Consider the following 14,765-nt stretch of genomic DNA (forward strand, 5'->3'; position numbering starts at 1 on the left):
GGGGCTCTGTGCTCTGCAGAGCCCTGAATGAAGTGAGGAGTGAGCCATCTGGGGGAAGAGCATCCCCGGGAGAGGAAATGCAAATACCAAGAAAGACCTTAGGACGGGAACAAGTTGGGCATGTTGGAGAAATAGAAGGCACGTGTTCCCAGAATAAGGGAGGAATGCTGTAGGAGTGAGGTTGGGGCAGTAGCTTGGAGTTGGAATGTGTAGGACCTTGTGAGGCGTGGTAGAGAGTTTGAGAGGCAATCTAAGTGAGGTGCACATTCATTGGAGGGTTTGGGGCAGGAAAATAATATATGATTTTTATTTAAAAAATGTATAAAGAGCACTCTGGCTGCCCTATAGAGGAGAAGCCAAGAGACCCCTGAGAAAGCTCTTGCAGGGGTCTTTGAAAGAGTGATGGTGACTTGAATTGCAGTGGGTGTGGTAGGAAGTGGTTAGATTTGGGGCCTGTTTTGGTTGTGGAGTTTGAGGAAGAGAGGAATCAGGGATGGATGGTTTTTGCTTTGGCTCCGCAGGTAGGTAATTGGTTTCAGTTACTGAGATGGGAAACCTGGGGATGTGGGGAAGCATGTGTGTTGATATGATGGGGCAAGCGGATTCCAGAGCTCTGCTAAGTCAAGTCTGAGGCTGTGATTAGACAACCAGGTGAAGATGTGTAGTAGGCATTTATTGGATACAGGGGTAAGAGAGAAAGAGGTGTCAACCCAGAAACTCCTAGGTTTCTGGGTTGTACAACAGCGTGCATGGAAATGCCATTCCTAGAGATAGAAGACACAGGACAAGGATGGGATTTGGGGGAGGGGATCATGAATTCAGCTTTGCATGTGAGTGTGAGGTCCCTATGAGCCATTCAGGGCCCAGTATGCTAAGTACCCAGTTTGATGAGCAGCTTTGGAGCACATGTGGAGAGACCTGGCCTGGAAGGGTAAATTTGGGATTCATTGATTTATTGGTTGAGATTTGGCCAGGAGAATGGAAATCACTCCTGGTCTTTCAAAACAGGAAGTTTCATTCAGGTGATTGGTTATAAAGGTGATGGAGGACCGAGAAGCCAAATAGGTCAGTGAAGCACCTAGATATTAGTAACAACAGGAAGCATCACTCCCCTGGAAGCTAGGGGACAAGAGGAAGAAAAGGTATTACTAGAATAGGAGTTAGGGTATCTGGTGAGAGCTAGAGCCACTGTGGGAGCTAGAGCCATGGGGAAGGGTCCTGTCCAGGAGGAGCAGGAGATGCAGCCACTGTCGGAGGTCAGTACAGAAAGCAAAGGGGTGGAGGTGGAAATACCCAGGCTCCTTCCCTCCTCCCACCCTCTAGTTTATCTAGTAATGCCTCCCATTGGCCAAGTCTCCCTGGAACCCGGGAAGTACATTCTCTGGGTTACGGAGCAGAGCAGGAAGTGGGGAATGGACCTGAGAACAAATAGGCAGTGGACCAAATAAATAACTAGTTATATCTAGTTCGTGAGGTGACCAAAAAGAAAGCGTGAAAAGAAAAGAGTTTTGATCCCATCCTGAAATTCCAGCATTTAAAAATTGAGTAGAGGAAGTAAAAGAGATTGAGGAGGAATGGCCGGAGAGGAAGAATGAAACTCAGAGAAGTGTGGAATTCTGAAGGCAAGGGTTCCAAGAAAGTAGGGGTGGGTTCATTGGGTCTTAGACCGCCGAGAAGTCAGGAAGAAAGAACGTGTGTATGGATGTAGTGACATGGAGGTGGCTGTTGACTTTAGCACCCACTTCAGTGAAACTGTAGGGGAAGAATGGGGATGGGGCTGGTGAAGGAGGCGAGGGCAGACAGCTCTTTCACACACTTGACTGAAGAGATGAATGAAGAAGGTAGTATACAGCCAGCAATAGGAGTAAGGGAGGGCTGTTTTTCTTTGCTGCTTTATGACTGTTTTTCTTTAAGTAGGATATTTTTAGGCATGTTTAACTGCTGGGGAAGAACCCAATACATGGGGAAATATTCAAGATATAGGAAAGAAACTAGATGATCAATAGGGTAAATTTCCTGAAAGTCAGCAGGGAATGGGAACTAGAAAACAGTGGAGTTGGCCCTGGAAGGTGGTATCGGCTCATATGTGTCCAAGGAGAAGAAAAGAGGAATGCCGCAGGTGGGGTGGGTTTCTGTTTCAGTGATTGGAACAGAAGGAGTTTTTGCCGCAAAGCTGGTAGGTGGTAGATTCATGCTTCCGGCTCCCACAGATGTCTGAGTGTCTACCATGTACCAGCTCCTGTGATGGGTGGTTCCAGAGGATATGAAGAGGAGTAAGACAGGATCCAGACCTTGAAGGTGTCTGGGCTACTGGAGAGATATGCAAGTTCACAGTCTCCTGCAATGTAGGATGATAATCGCTGCATGATTTCCATGTACAACATGCTTCAATTGTTAAAATCTAGTGTTACCTAAGGTGTTGATGGGAATATTGGCAAGTAGGGAGGGAAATCCGAGTCTTCTGGAGAATTGGAGGAGAGGAGGCGGTTGTGTAGTTTATAAGATTCTCTTTGGAGGACTTGATATTCTAATACATCCTCAAGGGAAAGTGCTATACTACCAGCCCCACTGCCGTTGAGAATCACACTGTTCTCCTCCTTTTGATGGATTTAGTAGGGATTTCTTTTGAAGGGGAAAATAACTGGAACCCCAATATTGAGAGAGGCTAAAGTAAAAATAATTTTAAACTCACTTAAACTGATAAAACATAATACAAGGGATAAGCACCTTAAACTTCTATCTCAAAGAACAAGAACATCAGAATAAATGCATAAGCTAAATATTAACTAAAATTATAGACCAATAAAATTCAAGTGAACATTAATGTGATGGGCGATGTTTAGTTTCCACTAAATGACTTTTAACAGTTAGGCTCTGAGTTTGGTGTGTTCCAGTGAACAAGTGGTAATTCAGTGATCTTGCCACTTTTCTGTGTTGGAATCACTAAAAATCTTGATTTGTACAGCTTTCACTTGGCCCAGATACTTCCATTGTTTTCTCATCAGCCTGTGACAATGAAAGCATTCCTGCTTGGCAAAACAGGACTGCCCCACCAGCACAAGTGTGAGCGTTGACATTGAGTGGAAATGGGTCTTCTCTGCTTTTATTAATACCATTAAATAAACATAAAATGGGGGAAAAAAACCTAGCCATGGAGAACTTGGGAGCTCCCAAGAATGCACCTTTGCACCCAGTTTGAAAAGTACTGTGCTAGCTGGTCATCAAGGTGCTGTGAGAGCAGACAGTCTGGGCGTTGCATCAGACTGGGGTCCAAGGCAAGGAAGGCTTTCTCGAATAAGAGAAGCTTAAGGCTGAGAAATGTAAAACTAAGGTCTCTTTTTAACATTAGTTACGGTTTGTTGTTTGATTTGGGGCTTCTTTGTAGTCATCTGGTACCAGGTTTTCCTATCAGTCCTCTGATGTCCTGTGTAGTTGACAAAGGGGTGTGAAGGTGATCCCCGTCACTAGGAATATCGTATTTGTGAAAAGTCAAGGTTTCTGAAAGGGGTTTTGTAAGAAAAAAGTTTTAGGATCATGCTGTACCAGGAAACAACTTACTGCTTAGCTATGGGTTGTTGATTTATTTGAATTTTTTTGAACCCATTATATGTTTCCAAGCCAGGATACTTTGGGTGTGTTAAAAGGCTTTTTGAATTGGAAGAGATACCATCTTGAGTTGTACTAATAATTTAGCTCAACGGCATCCAACAAAGAAGGCATTATTCTTGGATCGCGTACACACATCATAGTCTGAACTGGAGTAAACAGAATATTGGCTTCCATAAGAGATGTTATTTAGAACACACTTGAGACATTGTGATGTAATTGTGTACCGAGGCCGAGAAGTGTTAGTCTGCATTTTATTAAATATCCATTTTAGTGTACAGCATTGTACTAGGAATGATAAAAAGCAACACAGACACTTACTCAAGGCCTGTCTAGATTTTGACCTCAAGTACTCCCCCCTCATCACCTTCTTTCCCACCCACGGCTGAGCTAGGGATGAGAAACCCTAAGTCAACAGGTCACCAACTCAGCTTCAAGCCACGTGGGCTGCCAGTTTTTATTTGACCTCAGAACCCCAGCACCGGCACCTAGAAGTGTCCACGATCCTGGGGCTCAATTTAAACTTTCAGTTAATGGCACTCATTACCTCTCTTCTCCCAACAATGCCTGTTGTCCTCTTACCTCCCCTCCCCACCCTCTTGGGGTCACATCTCTTTTGGGGCTTTCATGTCTGCGTGCCTGCCTGAAGTTCAGAGACTTCTATTCCATTGTCTTCTTCTGTACCTTTGCATTCCTCTTTCACTATTCAGAGTATTTTCATGTATTTATCCTCATGGAGGACTCTCCATTTCCCTGAGAGTAGGCTAGGCAGGTGGTATTGTCCCATCTTATAACTTTGAGTGCTGCAGCGAGAGAGGTTAATGACTTGCCCAAGATGCAGAGGAGACTTTTAGAGCTTGTACTTCAATCTTGATCATTAGAATCCAGTTCCATCAACTATTCATTGGAATGCTTTTTCTTAAAGAAAAAAGGAAAAAACCTTTAAGAAAGCTATAATGTAGTAACAGAATGAGCAGTTGTATAGTAAATATATTGATGTGTGTGTGTGTGTGTGTGTGTGTGTGTGTGTGTGTGTGTATAATTCTGGTGGTGGATACATAGGAGCTTTGTCTGAATGTTGTAGCCCTTTCTGCCTTGTCCACCTAATAGATGAGAATATCTAATGAAGAATGCCCTTTGGTCAACTGGAAAATAACATCCCTGAAAGGGGCCTAGAAGAAACCCCTTTCTGGGAAGATGCCACTGTACATAATTCATAGGCTCTCAGGGTTGGAAGAGACACGTCATCTGGTTCACCAGGTGTTTGATGGTTAAAACCTTGGTTAGATCCCATCTGAATTCTTGAGGGCTGTGGAATGATTTTGAGGAACAATCATTATTATACATGACCTAAATGACCTAAAGATGTTTCTATGTTCTATCAAACTAAATGGAATATTGGCGATTTAAAAGAAAAAATTGTTTCATTATTTTTTGGGTCATCGGAGCAGGAATAAAGACGCAGAAAGGGGAAGCTGGGATGAAGTGAGAGACTAGCATTGACATATATACACCACCAAATGGATGGCTAGTGGGAAGCTGCTGCATAGCACAGGGAGATCAGCTCGCTGCTTTGTGATGACCTAGAGGGATGGGTTAAGGAGGTTGGGAGGGTTATGGGGATATATGTATACATATAGCTGATTCCCTTTGTTGTACAGCAGAAATTAACACAACATTGTAAAGCATTTATACTCCAATAAAGATGTGAAAAAAAAGATTTTTGAAAAGTTCAATTTTTGAAACATTTCCCTTAGAATTTGTTAGCTGTTATGAAAATTGCATAGTTAGACATTTGTTTAATCCTGTTGTTTAATGGAATGTGATTTTTTTTTTAATGTGACTAAATGACGGTAGTTTTCTTTTTTCTCTTTCTGTGTTTCTCTATATTTACAAGCTAGGTGCCGTTTCTCCCAGAATTGTTAACCATTGTACGTAGGTTTAATTTGTGTAACGTGCACAGGGGTTCATGTGAATGCTTATGGTTCTTTTGTGCTTTAGCCAGAGGTACTAAAGAAGAGAGGGAGGGTTTGAGATTAAATTTTTGTGAAAGCTAATAGAAGACATATAATGAACCTAAGTTACTTGAAAATTCATAAGAGGCAGTAACTTGGGCTGGTTGTTTTCCCTCTTTGCCTTTGAATAGAAATGCATGCCCGTAGTGAGGGAGTGTCAAGTGCCTGTGCTGTAGCGTCACTTAGCAACATGCACTTACGAATCTCTATTTTGAAGCAGTGTTTCTCAGAATTTAAAAAAAAAAAAAAAAAAGGTTATATACTTAGACACTGTAGTCAGTGTATACACCTCTAACTTCTGTCCTAAAAGCACAGGTCAGATAATATTGTGGTCAGGAGAGTCTTTGTGGGAAGCTTCAAAATTCACTGGGTTTATGTATCCTGGTTGCAGTGTATCTAAGAGCATTACATTAGCAAATAGAACATACATTATAAACTCTTGGGAAAACTTAGATTTCAGCTTTACAAGTTTGCAGTATAAGTTGAGATGAATTTTTTTGCCTATAAAGACTCACATAGTCTCTTTAGTTCCTACTTAACTCTAAGCCTTTTCTATAGATGCAAATAAATAGTTCTACAGAGAGGATTGAATAGAGGTGTGTGTGATGTTCTCTTATAAATATCTGCTCTGTTTATGGAGCTTCTCTACCACAAGTGGTTTAACGAGTTTCCTGAAGGGAGTGGAGAAAGAATAATCTTAGAAGGCTAAAGGATTAACATTTCTCCACAAAGTTTTTAGAAGTCTGAGACCAGGTGAAATGCAGTAGAAATATGACTAAATATTCTGCATTTTGCACACTTCCGAAGGGCTTCCATGTACACAATTTTAGCTTTGTGTTTGTGCGTATGAGTGTTTAAAACCCTGTGAAGTAGCCATAACAGGTATTATTGTCCCCATTTTAAAAATTAAGGGAGGCAAGTCGGGGTCATGGTTTAGGTAATGGTCTCATTGTCACCTGATAGAGTGGCACTGAGGCTAGAGCCCAGATATTGGGATTTGACGCTCATTATACTGTTCACTTTGTTTTTCTCAGATATCTTCCCTTTGAGCCTAGAGACCATACATTTTCACTCTTTCTACATCAGTTTCAAGTGGCAGCGGGAGAGACCAAGGCAGGAACGCTGGAATCTGTGTGGCAGTTGGAAGGCCAAGAGGTCCTCAGGAGCAAAGCTGGGTGGACAGGGCTTCACATCATTGACTCATTTATTTTTCCCTTAGTGTGACACTATTTTTCTTAGCCACTTTTGCAGTTCCTCTCGAGTTTTGCCTGTACATTGAAGTTCTTCCCCACATTTCCTTGCTACTGCTTTCTTATCATTCTTCCTCGTACTGGAGACCTTGTCTGGTGTAGTAACTCCTAGAGCAAGTGATTGTTCACTCTTCTCTTGAGCAAAAAAGTGAAAGTTAAAATATTATATCTATACGTGGTCAGTTGTAGGGGAAGAGTGACTTAAGAGGACTCTGTTCTCAGATATTGATTATTCTCCAATTCATACTAAATCATCTTTTATTCCCCAATTCATACTAAATCTTAAGCATTTTCCCATGTCTTTAAACATCATTTGAAAATACTTTTCTTGATTCTTCAGCATTCTATTGCATGACTTTAGTATAATTTATTGAGGCCTTTTTCTTTTTTGGATATTTAGGTTATTTTCTAGTTTTTTCTGTGATAAAAAACTGACTCCTTGGAAAAGGGAATTTTTAAGTATTTACCGAGTTAAAAATATGGTTTAAACGGTTTGCCTTAGTCATTAATTCATTACTACATTGTAACAGTAACTTCAATCAGATAAATGCATGATTGTTTTTCTGAAATAATACAGTTGTGATAGTTTTATTTTCAGACAGGGAAAATGCATAAAGATGGTCAATGGAAGGAAAAGATTTCACAATTATGTCATTAGAATTTATTTACTAGTTAAGCTTTTATAAAAGGTGCAACAGCAGTATTTTTAATGTAGCAGGTTGATACATAAATGTATAGTGTTGTAAAAATCAGAACCAAATTATGACTAATCATTACTTTGTAAGAGTCATTAATTTATTGACGCTTATGTATTTTGGGGGGTGTCTTCCTCAAACATTTGAGCTTGATTGGTTTTCATCATGCATATAGAAAAGAGCTCACCAATTATAAGCAAATTAGTAGAAATTGAGGAGCCAGGTTTTGAATTTCTTAAGAGTTTGATCTCCCGGAACTATGCCTTTTAATTCCCTGTGGGCCTGTGGGGATGGGTTGGAAGGGAGAAGGGAGGGGTGGGAGGTCTTCCTAATGCTCTCAGTTCCTTTTCAGTCTGACTCACTTCTCCACCCAGTGCCCCAGATCCACACGCAACAGGCAATGAGTAGACCAAGTTTGTCTACAGTGTTCTACTTCTTCTCTCCGGATTTCTTATTTCCTATCCAATATTTTCTCTCCCCGGGTTCTCCTCAAACTTCCTCATCATAGCATCTACCAAGGCCTATAGTTCTGGGAAGGTCTCATTCTCCCAAATTGTCTTTGACACTTCTTCTTCCAGGTGTATTTGCTATAGAGAGTATTCATAGGGGAGCCAGTGCCTTAATCTTATTTTGATTCTGTTTGGCAAGCTCAGCACGAGGGTCACAGGGTTCTACTTCCCGGCAAATTTTGAGGGAGAGGACCACTGCGTAAAAATGGAACCGGGAAGTCATGTAAGTTAAAAAAAAAAAAAAGTACAAAGAAGGCTTTTGCCATTAGTGCAAAAGAACATTTCTCCTTTTCCCAATCTATGGTAGATAAAATGTGTGAGCATACAGGCATTGACTTGTTGCCTTGGATAAACTCAGTATTCTTAGGACGAAGTCATACATAATTAATTACCTGTCTCTGCATTCTTTCCAGAGTGATGGCTCTTAGTATTATTCACACTCATGATAACTTATGTTTCCTGAGTACAAGAGCCCCAGGTCTGCCAATTAAGGAAGAAGAGGCAGTGGCGGTTATATAACCTTGGTGCTTCTGTAATGTGGTGGGTAATTATCTGTCTTTTTTTCTTCTTAACTCCTAGTGTCTGAGACAGTACATGCAGCTGGCAATCCGAGAAGGATGTGGGTCTCCCATCACTTGCCCTGACATGGTGTGCCTAAACCACGGGACCCTGCAGGAAGCTGAGGTATGGATGACTGCACTGATTTTTCCCTCTTTCCTGTTGACATGATTTCCTACGATCTTGACTCTTTATGTACTTCTCTGCCAGGGAGTCTAGAAACAAAATACAGAGGTTAACTTTTTATTTTTTTTTAAAGATCATGTTTTATTTACTTATTTATTTTAATTAATTAATTTATTCATTTATTTTTGGCTGCATTGGGTCTTCATTGCTGGGCGCATGCGGGCTTTCTCTAGTTGTGGAGAGCGGGGGCTACTCTTCGTTGGGGTGCGCGGGCTTCTCATTGCAGTGGCTTCTCGCGTTGCGGAGCATGGGCTCTAGGCACGCGGGCTTCAGTAGTTGTGGTACACGGGCTCATTAGTTGTGGCTCGCGGGCTCTAGAGCGCAGGCTCAGTAGTTGTGGTGCACGGGCTTAGCTGCTCCGTGGCATGTGGGATCTTCCCGGACCAGGGCTCAAACCCGTGTCCCCTGCATTGGCAGGCGGATTCTTAATCACTGTGCTACCAGGGAAGTCCCCAGAGGTTAACTTTTTAAAGGAGTACTTTATTGACACATACCTTGGATTCTTTATAGAAACTGTTAAAGCTGTTACTTACTTTGGTTCTATTTCTAAATGCCCTCTGATTGTTGAAGAAGCTCTAGAATAGGCTAAGGTGCTAGAAATTTACCAAATGTGAGGTTTGGAGGCTGAATAGTCAGTGGCCTTATCTGAATAGTCAGATAAACAGGTGACAGATTAGCCACGGTTATAGATAATATAAATTATTGTGATTCTGCAAAGGTAGCCTGAGTTGAACCATTTCCAAAGAGCAGAGAAAGGCCTTTCATTCAATATTTATCAGGCATAGAAATGTCTTTTTTGAGTGAGTTCTTTTCCCACTGTATTAAGACTGTGATGTATCTCTTTCCTTTGTTTTTTCAATCCCTGATTAGTAGCTTGCCCTTAAATCTGCTTTCAACCTTCCGGCCCTGCTCACTTTAAATCTTGTCTGTGTTCATGTAGTTGCTTTCTTAGCCAGTATACCATCTAATCCTTTCAACAAACTTATAAAACTGAAGCCCAGAGTGTCTAAGTAATTTGCCCAAGAGTGCATATCTAAAAAGCAGAAGAGCTAGAATTCCAATCCAATACTTTCTGACAAATTACATGGCTTTAAGAGTAGAACTAGGTAGATAAATAGAATGCATGATAAAGGACTTGATAATTGAAAGCCCAATAGAGTGCATATATGTGTATAGATATATAGGTGTGTGGATATGTATGTATGTGGATACGTGCCTGTGTGTGTATGAATATGTGTATGTAAACACGATACATACACACACATATGCTTTGTATACAAATATATATGCTTTACATATATATCCTTTGCTTTGTACGCGAAGCAGTCAGAAAGATGTTATAGACCATATTTAACCAATCTGCATCTGAGCGCCCTGTGTTTAGCTTATGAAATATCGGGTAAGTGGTACAATTGAGCTTGAAGTGTTTTGGGGGGAAGAATAAAAGGAATACATAATGGTTTAGAAGTTGTTCATTTTAGGAAAATCATGAAATAAATTGAATTTTTAAAATAAAAAGGCAGTATTGAATATGTACATCCTGTGGTGAGAAATGTTTACTTTTGTGTGAGTAGTGGATAGAGGACATTAAAGTGGGGAAAAATTAGGTTATCTACCAAGAATACTATTGATCTGTGCAACTTGGAAGTGGTTTTTAAAATGAGACCCAGATTTGCAGGCGCATCTTTCTATACATAAGCCTTCCAGGGAATATGCTTCTTTTTTTTTTACTGAGTGTACAATGTGCCAGGCCCTGTTCTGGGCCAGGACAGAGAGGTGAATAAGACAGTCCCAGTGCTGTCCTCCTGGAGCTTCTGATCTAGCAGGCAGACATTATACTGATAAAGAGCCAGATAATTATAAGAGGAAAAAGTGTGAGACGGAACAGGCAGCAAGAGCCGTGTCTGCCATGGAATCTTATTTAATTCATGTATGCAAAATCTATTAAACATAAATGAAGTGACGTTTCTAAACAAGCCTTTGAAAGTAATCCCAGTCTCTCTTTTAGATAAGCCTACAGGTGTCTATTTACATCTAACTAAAATTAAAGTTAGAGATTCATTCCTTTGTTTGCACTGATCACATTTTAAGTACTCAGTAGCTACATGTGGCTCGTGGCTACCAGGTTAGACAGCACAGCACAGAACAGAACATTTCCATCTTTGCAGAAAGCTCATTACATAGTGGCGTTCTAGACTTTGAATGAATGGTAACCATTTGCCATTGACATTTTGGATATCAAATGTTAGGGCTAATGTTGTACAGATGAATGAAGACAGGCCATGGTTTGTCTGAGAGATCTCTAGAACAGTCTAACTTTTCTGGTTTTCTTAGTATAGACGTTCCCTGGTCATCTTCCCCTGTAGTTCTCTTCTCCTTCTTAATCCTTACTTTTCCCTCTGTTCACGTGCTCATTCACACTTCCCTAGGGCTGATTCCATTTACCCAGCTTTACTCGAAAAACAATTTTACTTTTAGGCTGCATTAAAAGCAAATAAACCCATAATGGCTCTTAAAAATGACAAAAGGATATTTGAAAAACAGAACGAAAACATACTCCAAACTAAACTATGGTACTTCTTACATTCTCCAAAGTCTGTTTCCCATTAGGTAAGTAAGAGACACTCCAGGACATTAAAGGACCATTTCTGTACTCATAGGTCTGGCTAAGAGCCTGACTGAAGATGGGCGTGAATTATAGTAATCAAATGTTCTTAATTAACTTGCCACTATTTTTTTTTTTCAGAGTAAAAAAAATGTGGTGGTGGTGGTGATTGTCTCTCATTTTTGAACTGAGAATTGAGTAGGTTATAATGGAGCTATTGGTGGCTTCGACAGTTTATATGGGACTGTTCCTTTCAAAGCAAATACCTTACACACAGGAGCTTGGGCTGTACCATCTCCCTTTCTGACTTGACATCAAGCTTTTCTCATATACAGTTATTATTATTCTATCACATAGCTCTTAATCTAGATATTATTGAGTATATCACAATGGGGCTTATCGACATTGTGCTCGACTGGATTCTGTCTGTATGACTGCTTCTTCCGTCATTTAAAAAAGTATTTATTTTTATAGGTAACACATAAATATACTTTGCTTGTTAAGAATAATTCTGAAAAAAAAAGCATAATTCTGGTTAAGGCTGAGGTTCCCTTTGTGCTGCAGCTATTTATAGTACGATATATGGTTCTTCACCGTTCATTGTCTTACAAAATGCATGTAAGTCTAAAATTTTTCATCTTCAGAGGACACCTCTGAATGCTTTCCTATGTAGGTCTAGCTCACACAGTTGACTGTGCTTCACATGTGTGTCTCCTGCAAGCTGTAATGCTCCCAAATTGGCTCAGTTGTGGCTCTGCCCCTTCACTTCTATTTATCAGGAGTAGCTTCATCAGCAAAGCATTCAATGCCCAACCCAAATACTGTTTACGTAAGAAACAGCAAAAAGGGCAGCTTCCCTTCAATGTCATGGAAGCTGGCGGGAGTCAGTGACTGGAGGACTTGTGCCCTAGAGGCGCAATTACTGGGACCCCGGGGGGAAAAGGAAAACCTTACTTGCGTCATCTGGTACTTTCAGCTGTTGCTCAGCGGCGTTTCGAATGCACTTGATCCAGGAATCTTGTCCAACATGGAATTATGAAAGGCAGGACACAGATGGTTGGTCCTGATAGCATTTCTTCAGGCAAGGCCTTTGCTTGAAGTTAGTAGCCCTGTTAAAAAGGTGATGACTCATTTAAGCAGTTTCCTTACTGTGTTAGGGAAGTAACATACCACCACAGGGAGAACCTGACCCATTTGTCTGGGCCATGTCAAATTTGAGTGGCGAGGGACTTCCCTGGTGGTGCAGTGGTTAAGAATCCGCCTGCCAGTGCAGGCGACACAGGTTCAATCCCTGGTCCGGCAAGATCCCACATGCCGCGGAGCAACTAAGCCTGTGCGCCACAACTACTGAGCCTGCGCTCTAGAGCCCGAGAGCTACAACTACTGAGCCCATGCACCACAACTACTGAAGCCCGTGCACCCTAGAGCCCATGCGCTGCAACGAAGAGTAGCTCCCACTCGCTGCAACTAGAGAAAACCCGCATGAAGCAACAAAGACCCAACGCAGCCAAAAATAAATTTAAAAAAATACATATTAAAAAAAAAAAATTAAAGTGGAGCACATACCTACCATTACACGGCCTGAGAAGTTGAACTTCTACCCCTTGCCAGCTGGCAGTGGATGACAGGGAACAGCTTCTCACCCACCAATACTCCTTCCAAGTCCTGGGGCACTGACATGACCTGCCTTTACTGCTGGTGCCACAGCACATACCCAGAGGATGAATGGGTGCAGCTGTTCTCGTCAAGAACGGGAGCTCCAGAATTGCTATAGGAAGGGATTTAGGGTGGGGCACTGTGGAAGGACTGGGATGGGGGGATGGAGGAGTGGAGTGCCAAGAAATTTGAAGTTATATTTGCAAAATAAACACAGTTTTTACTCGTATCATGTGTTTGTTTAGGGTGGCTTATGTAAAGGCTGCTGGAATTATAGGAGATCCAGTTGTTCCCCCCAGATCACCCTTTAGCCCTGTCTCCACTTGCCGTCTTTTCATTTAACTCATTTTTCCCCCCATTATCTGAGTATGAAGCTGGGGCAGAGCAAAAATGAGGATGCCCAGGCAAGTGTCCATATCGATGTTCCTGTAGTTTAAGGACCTGAATGGGAAGGGACTGAGCATGTCTATAAACAACCTTTGACTGTGTTCCCTGTTGGCTGGAGAAGAATAAAACTTTGGGGTGGCACAGGATAAAGGAATCTGCCATGCTGGAGTTAGTAGATGTTTTTGAGATTCCAAGCTGAATTTTGTCTTAGAACATATTTAAAACGTTGTTTGAGGGCCCGCACGCAGCAGCGAGGACCCAATGCAGCCAAAAATAAATAAATAAATGATTTTTTTAAAAAAAAGGTATAGCTATATAATTTTTTTAAAAACTGCATGTAAATGGAGAGTAATGTTTCTAAGCTTCTCCTTTAAGTAAAGGCAAATATAAGAAGACTCAGCAGCAGTGGGGTGAATGTGTCACGTGGATGTGTACGTGGGCATATCCCTTTTACTCATTGATGGGCTGAGGGAGAGAGGCGGGGGATGATGTGGGAAGATGTACTGAGGCCTCTGCAGAACAGGTGGAAAAAGAAGAGTGAAAGCAGCCCTTTCTGAAAGATTCCTGGCCCTGGAATTCCAGGTCTCCTCCATCTTTTGCTTCCCCAATGGGCCATACCTTCCGGCTCTCAGACAATGATGCCCTCTTGTTTTTTCAGCTAGGATTTGATAGCTAGTGCGAGCTTCGTTTATTGCAGTCATGTGAATGGGTGGATGGGCCAGTTTTTATTTTCTGGGTTGTGATAGGAAACATTCTTAGTTTCTGTGTTAGCGTGATAGGGCACTTATCCATACGGCCAGTACTATTTCTCTTACCAGTATTTTTGCAAGTCACAGCCCTTCAAAAATTGCCAAAACCTTGACATGCTGTAATGATCAATTTCTGTGGTCAGTTTCATCTCCATATCTACTGATCTTTTGTATTCTATGTTCAGCCTGTTCCTTTCATTTTTAAGAGCAGCCATAGCAGAAGTATGATTTAAAGGGTCAAACCTAAGTAAAGTCCAGCCTATTTTTTCCCTCTTCTGTCCTGGCTTTCCAGACCTTGATGGGTAGTACATACATGAAAGCCAATCCCTAGCTTTTGTGTTTTAACCATTTTATTTTTCTAATTAAAAGACAGCATATATTGTATTTATCAATATAATGAGAACACACTGTACTCTTAGCATTAATGCTTCTCTGGCAAGCAGGCTTCCCTGTCTGCTCTTTCTTTTCCTTTGGTTTTTGTAGGGTTAGTGTCAATGTAGGTGGCGATGTCTGCTCAAATATTATGGTCATAGTTAGTAATGGTCCACA

The 14,765-nt window shown here is 41.3% G+C and overlaps 1 protein-coding gene across 6 annotated transcripts in view; it reads left to right on the forward strand.

Annotated features, from left to right (window-relative positions):
- The window catches only part of RNF144B (ring finger protein 144B), a 104,935-nt gene that overhangs the window by 35,186 nt on the left and 54,984 nt on the right, over positions 1-14,765 (forward strand). For 5 of the 6 annotated variants that reach the window (XM_027128477.1, XM_027128480.1, XM_027128481.1 and 2 more), the window contains exon 3: positions 8,655-8,759. In XM_027128477.1, coding sequence (XP_026984278.1) covers positions 8,655-8,759 — 105 coding nt within the window. Of the gene's footprint in view, positions 1-7,358; positions 8,299-8,654; positions 8,760-14,765 lie in introns of those variants that run through there. The other variant, XM_027128478.1, reaches the window with a different exon arrangement.

Source organism: Aethalodelphis obliquidens, unplaced genomic scaffold (genome assembly GCF_003676395.1).
Source record: "Aethalodelphis obliquidens isolate GAN/ISIS:26980383/991018 unplaced genomic scaffold, ASM367639v1 scaffold34, whole genome shotgun sequence".
Taxonomy (NCBI): Eukaryota; Metazoa; Chordata; class Mammalia; order Artiodactyla; family Delphinidae; genus Aethalodelphis; species Aethalodelphis obliquidens.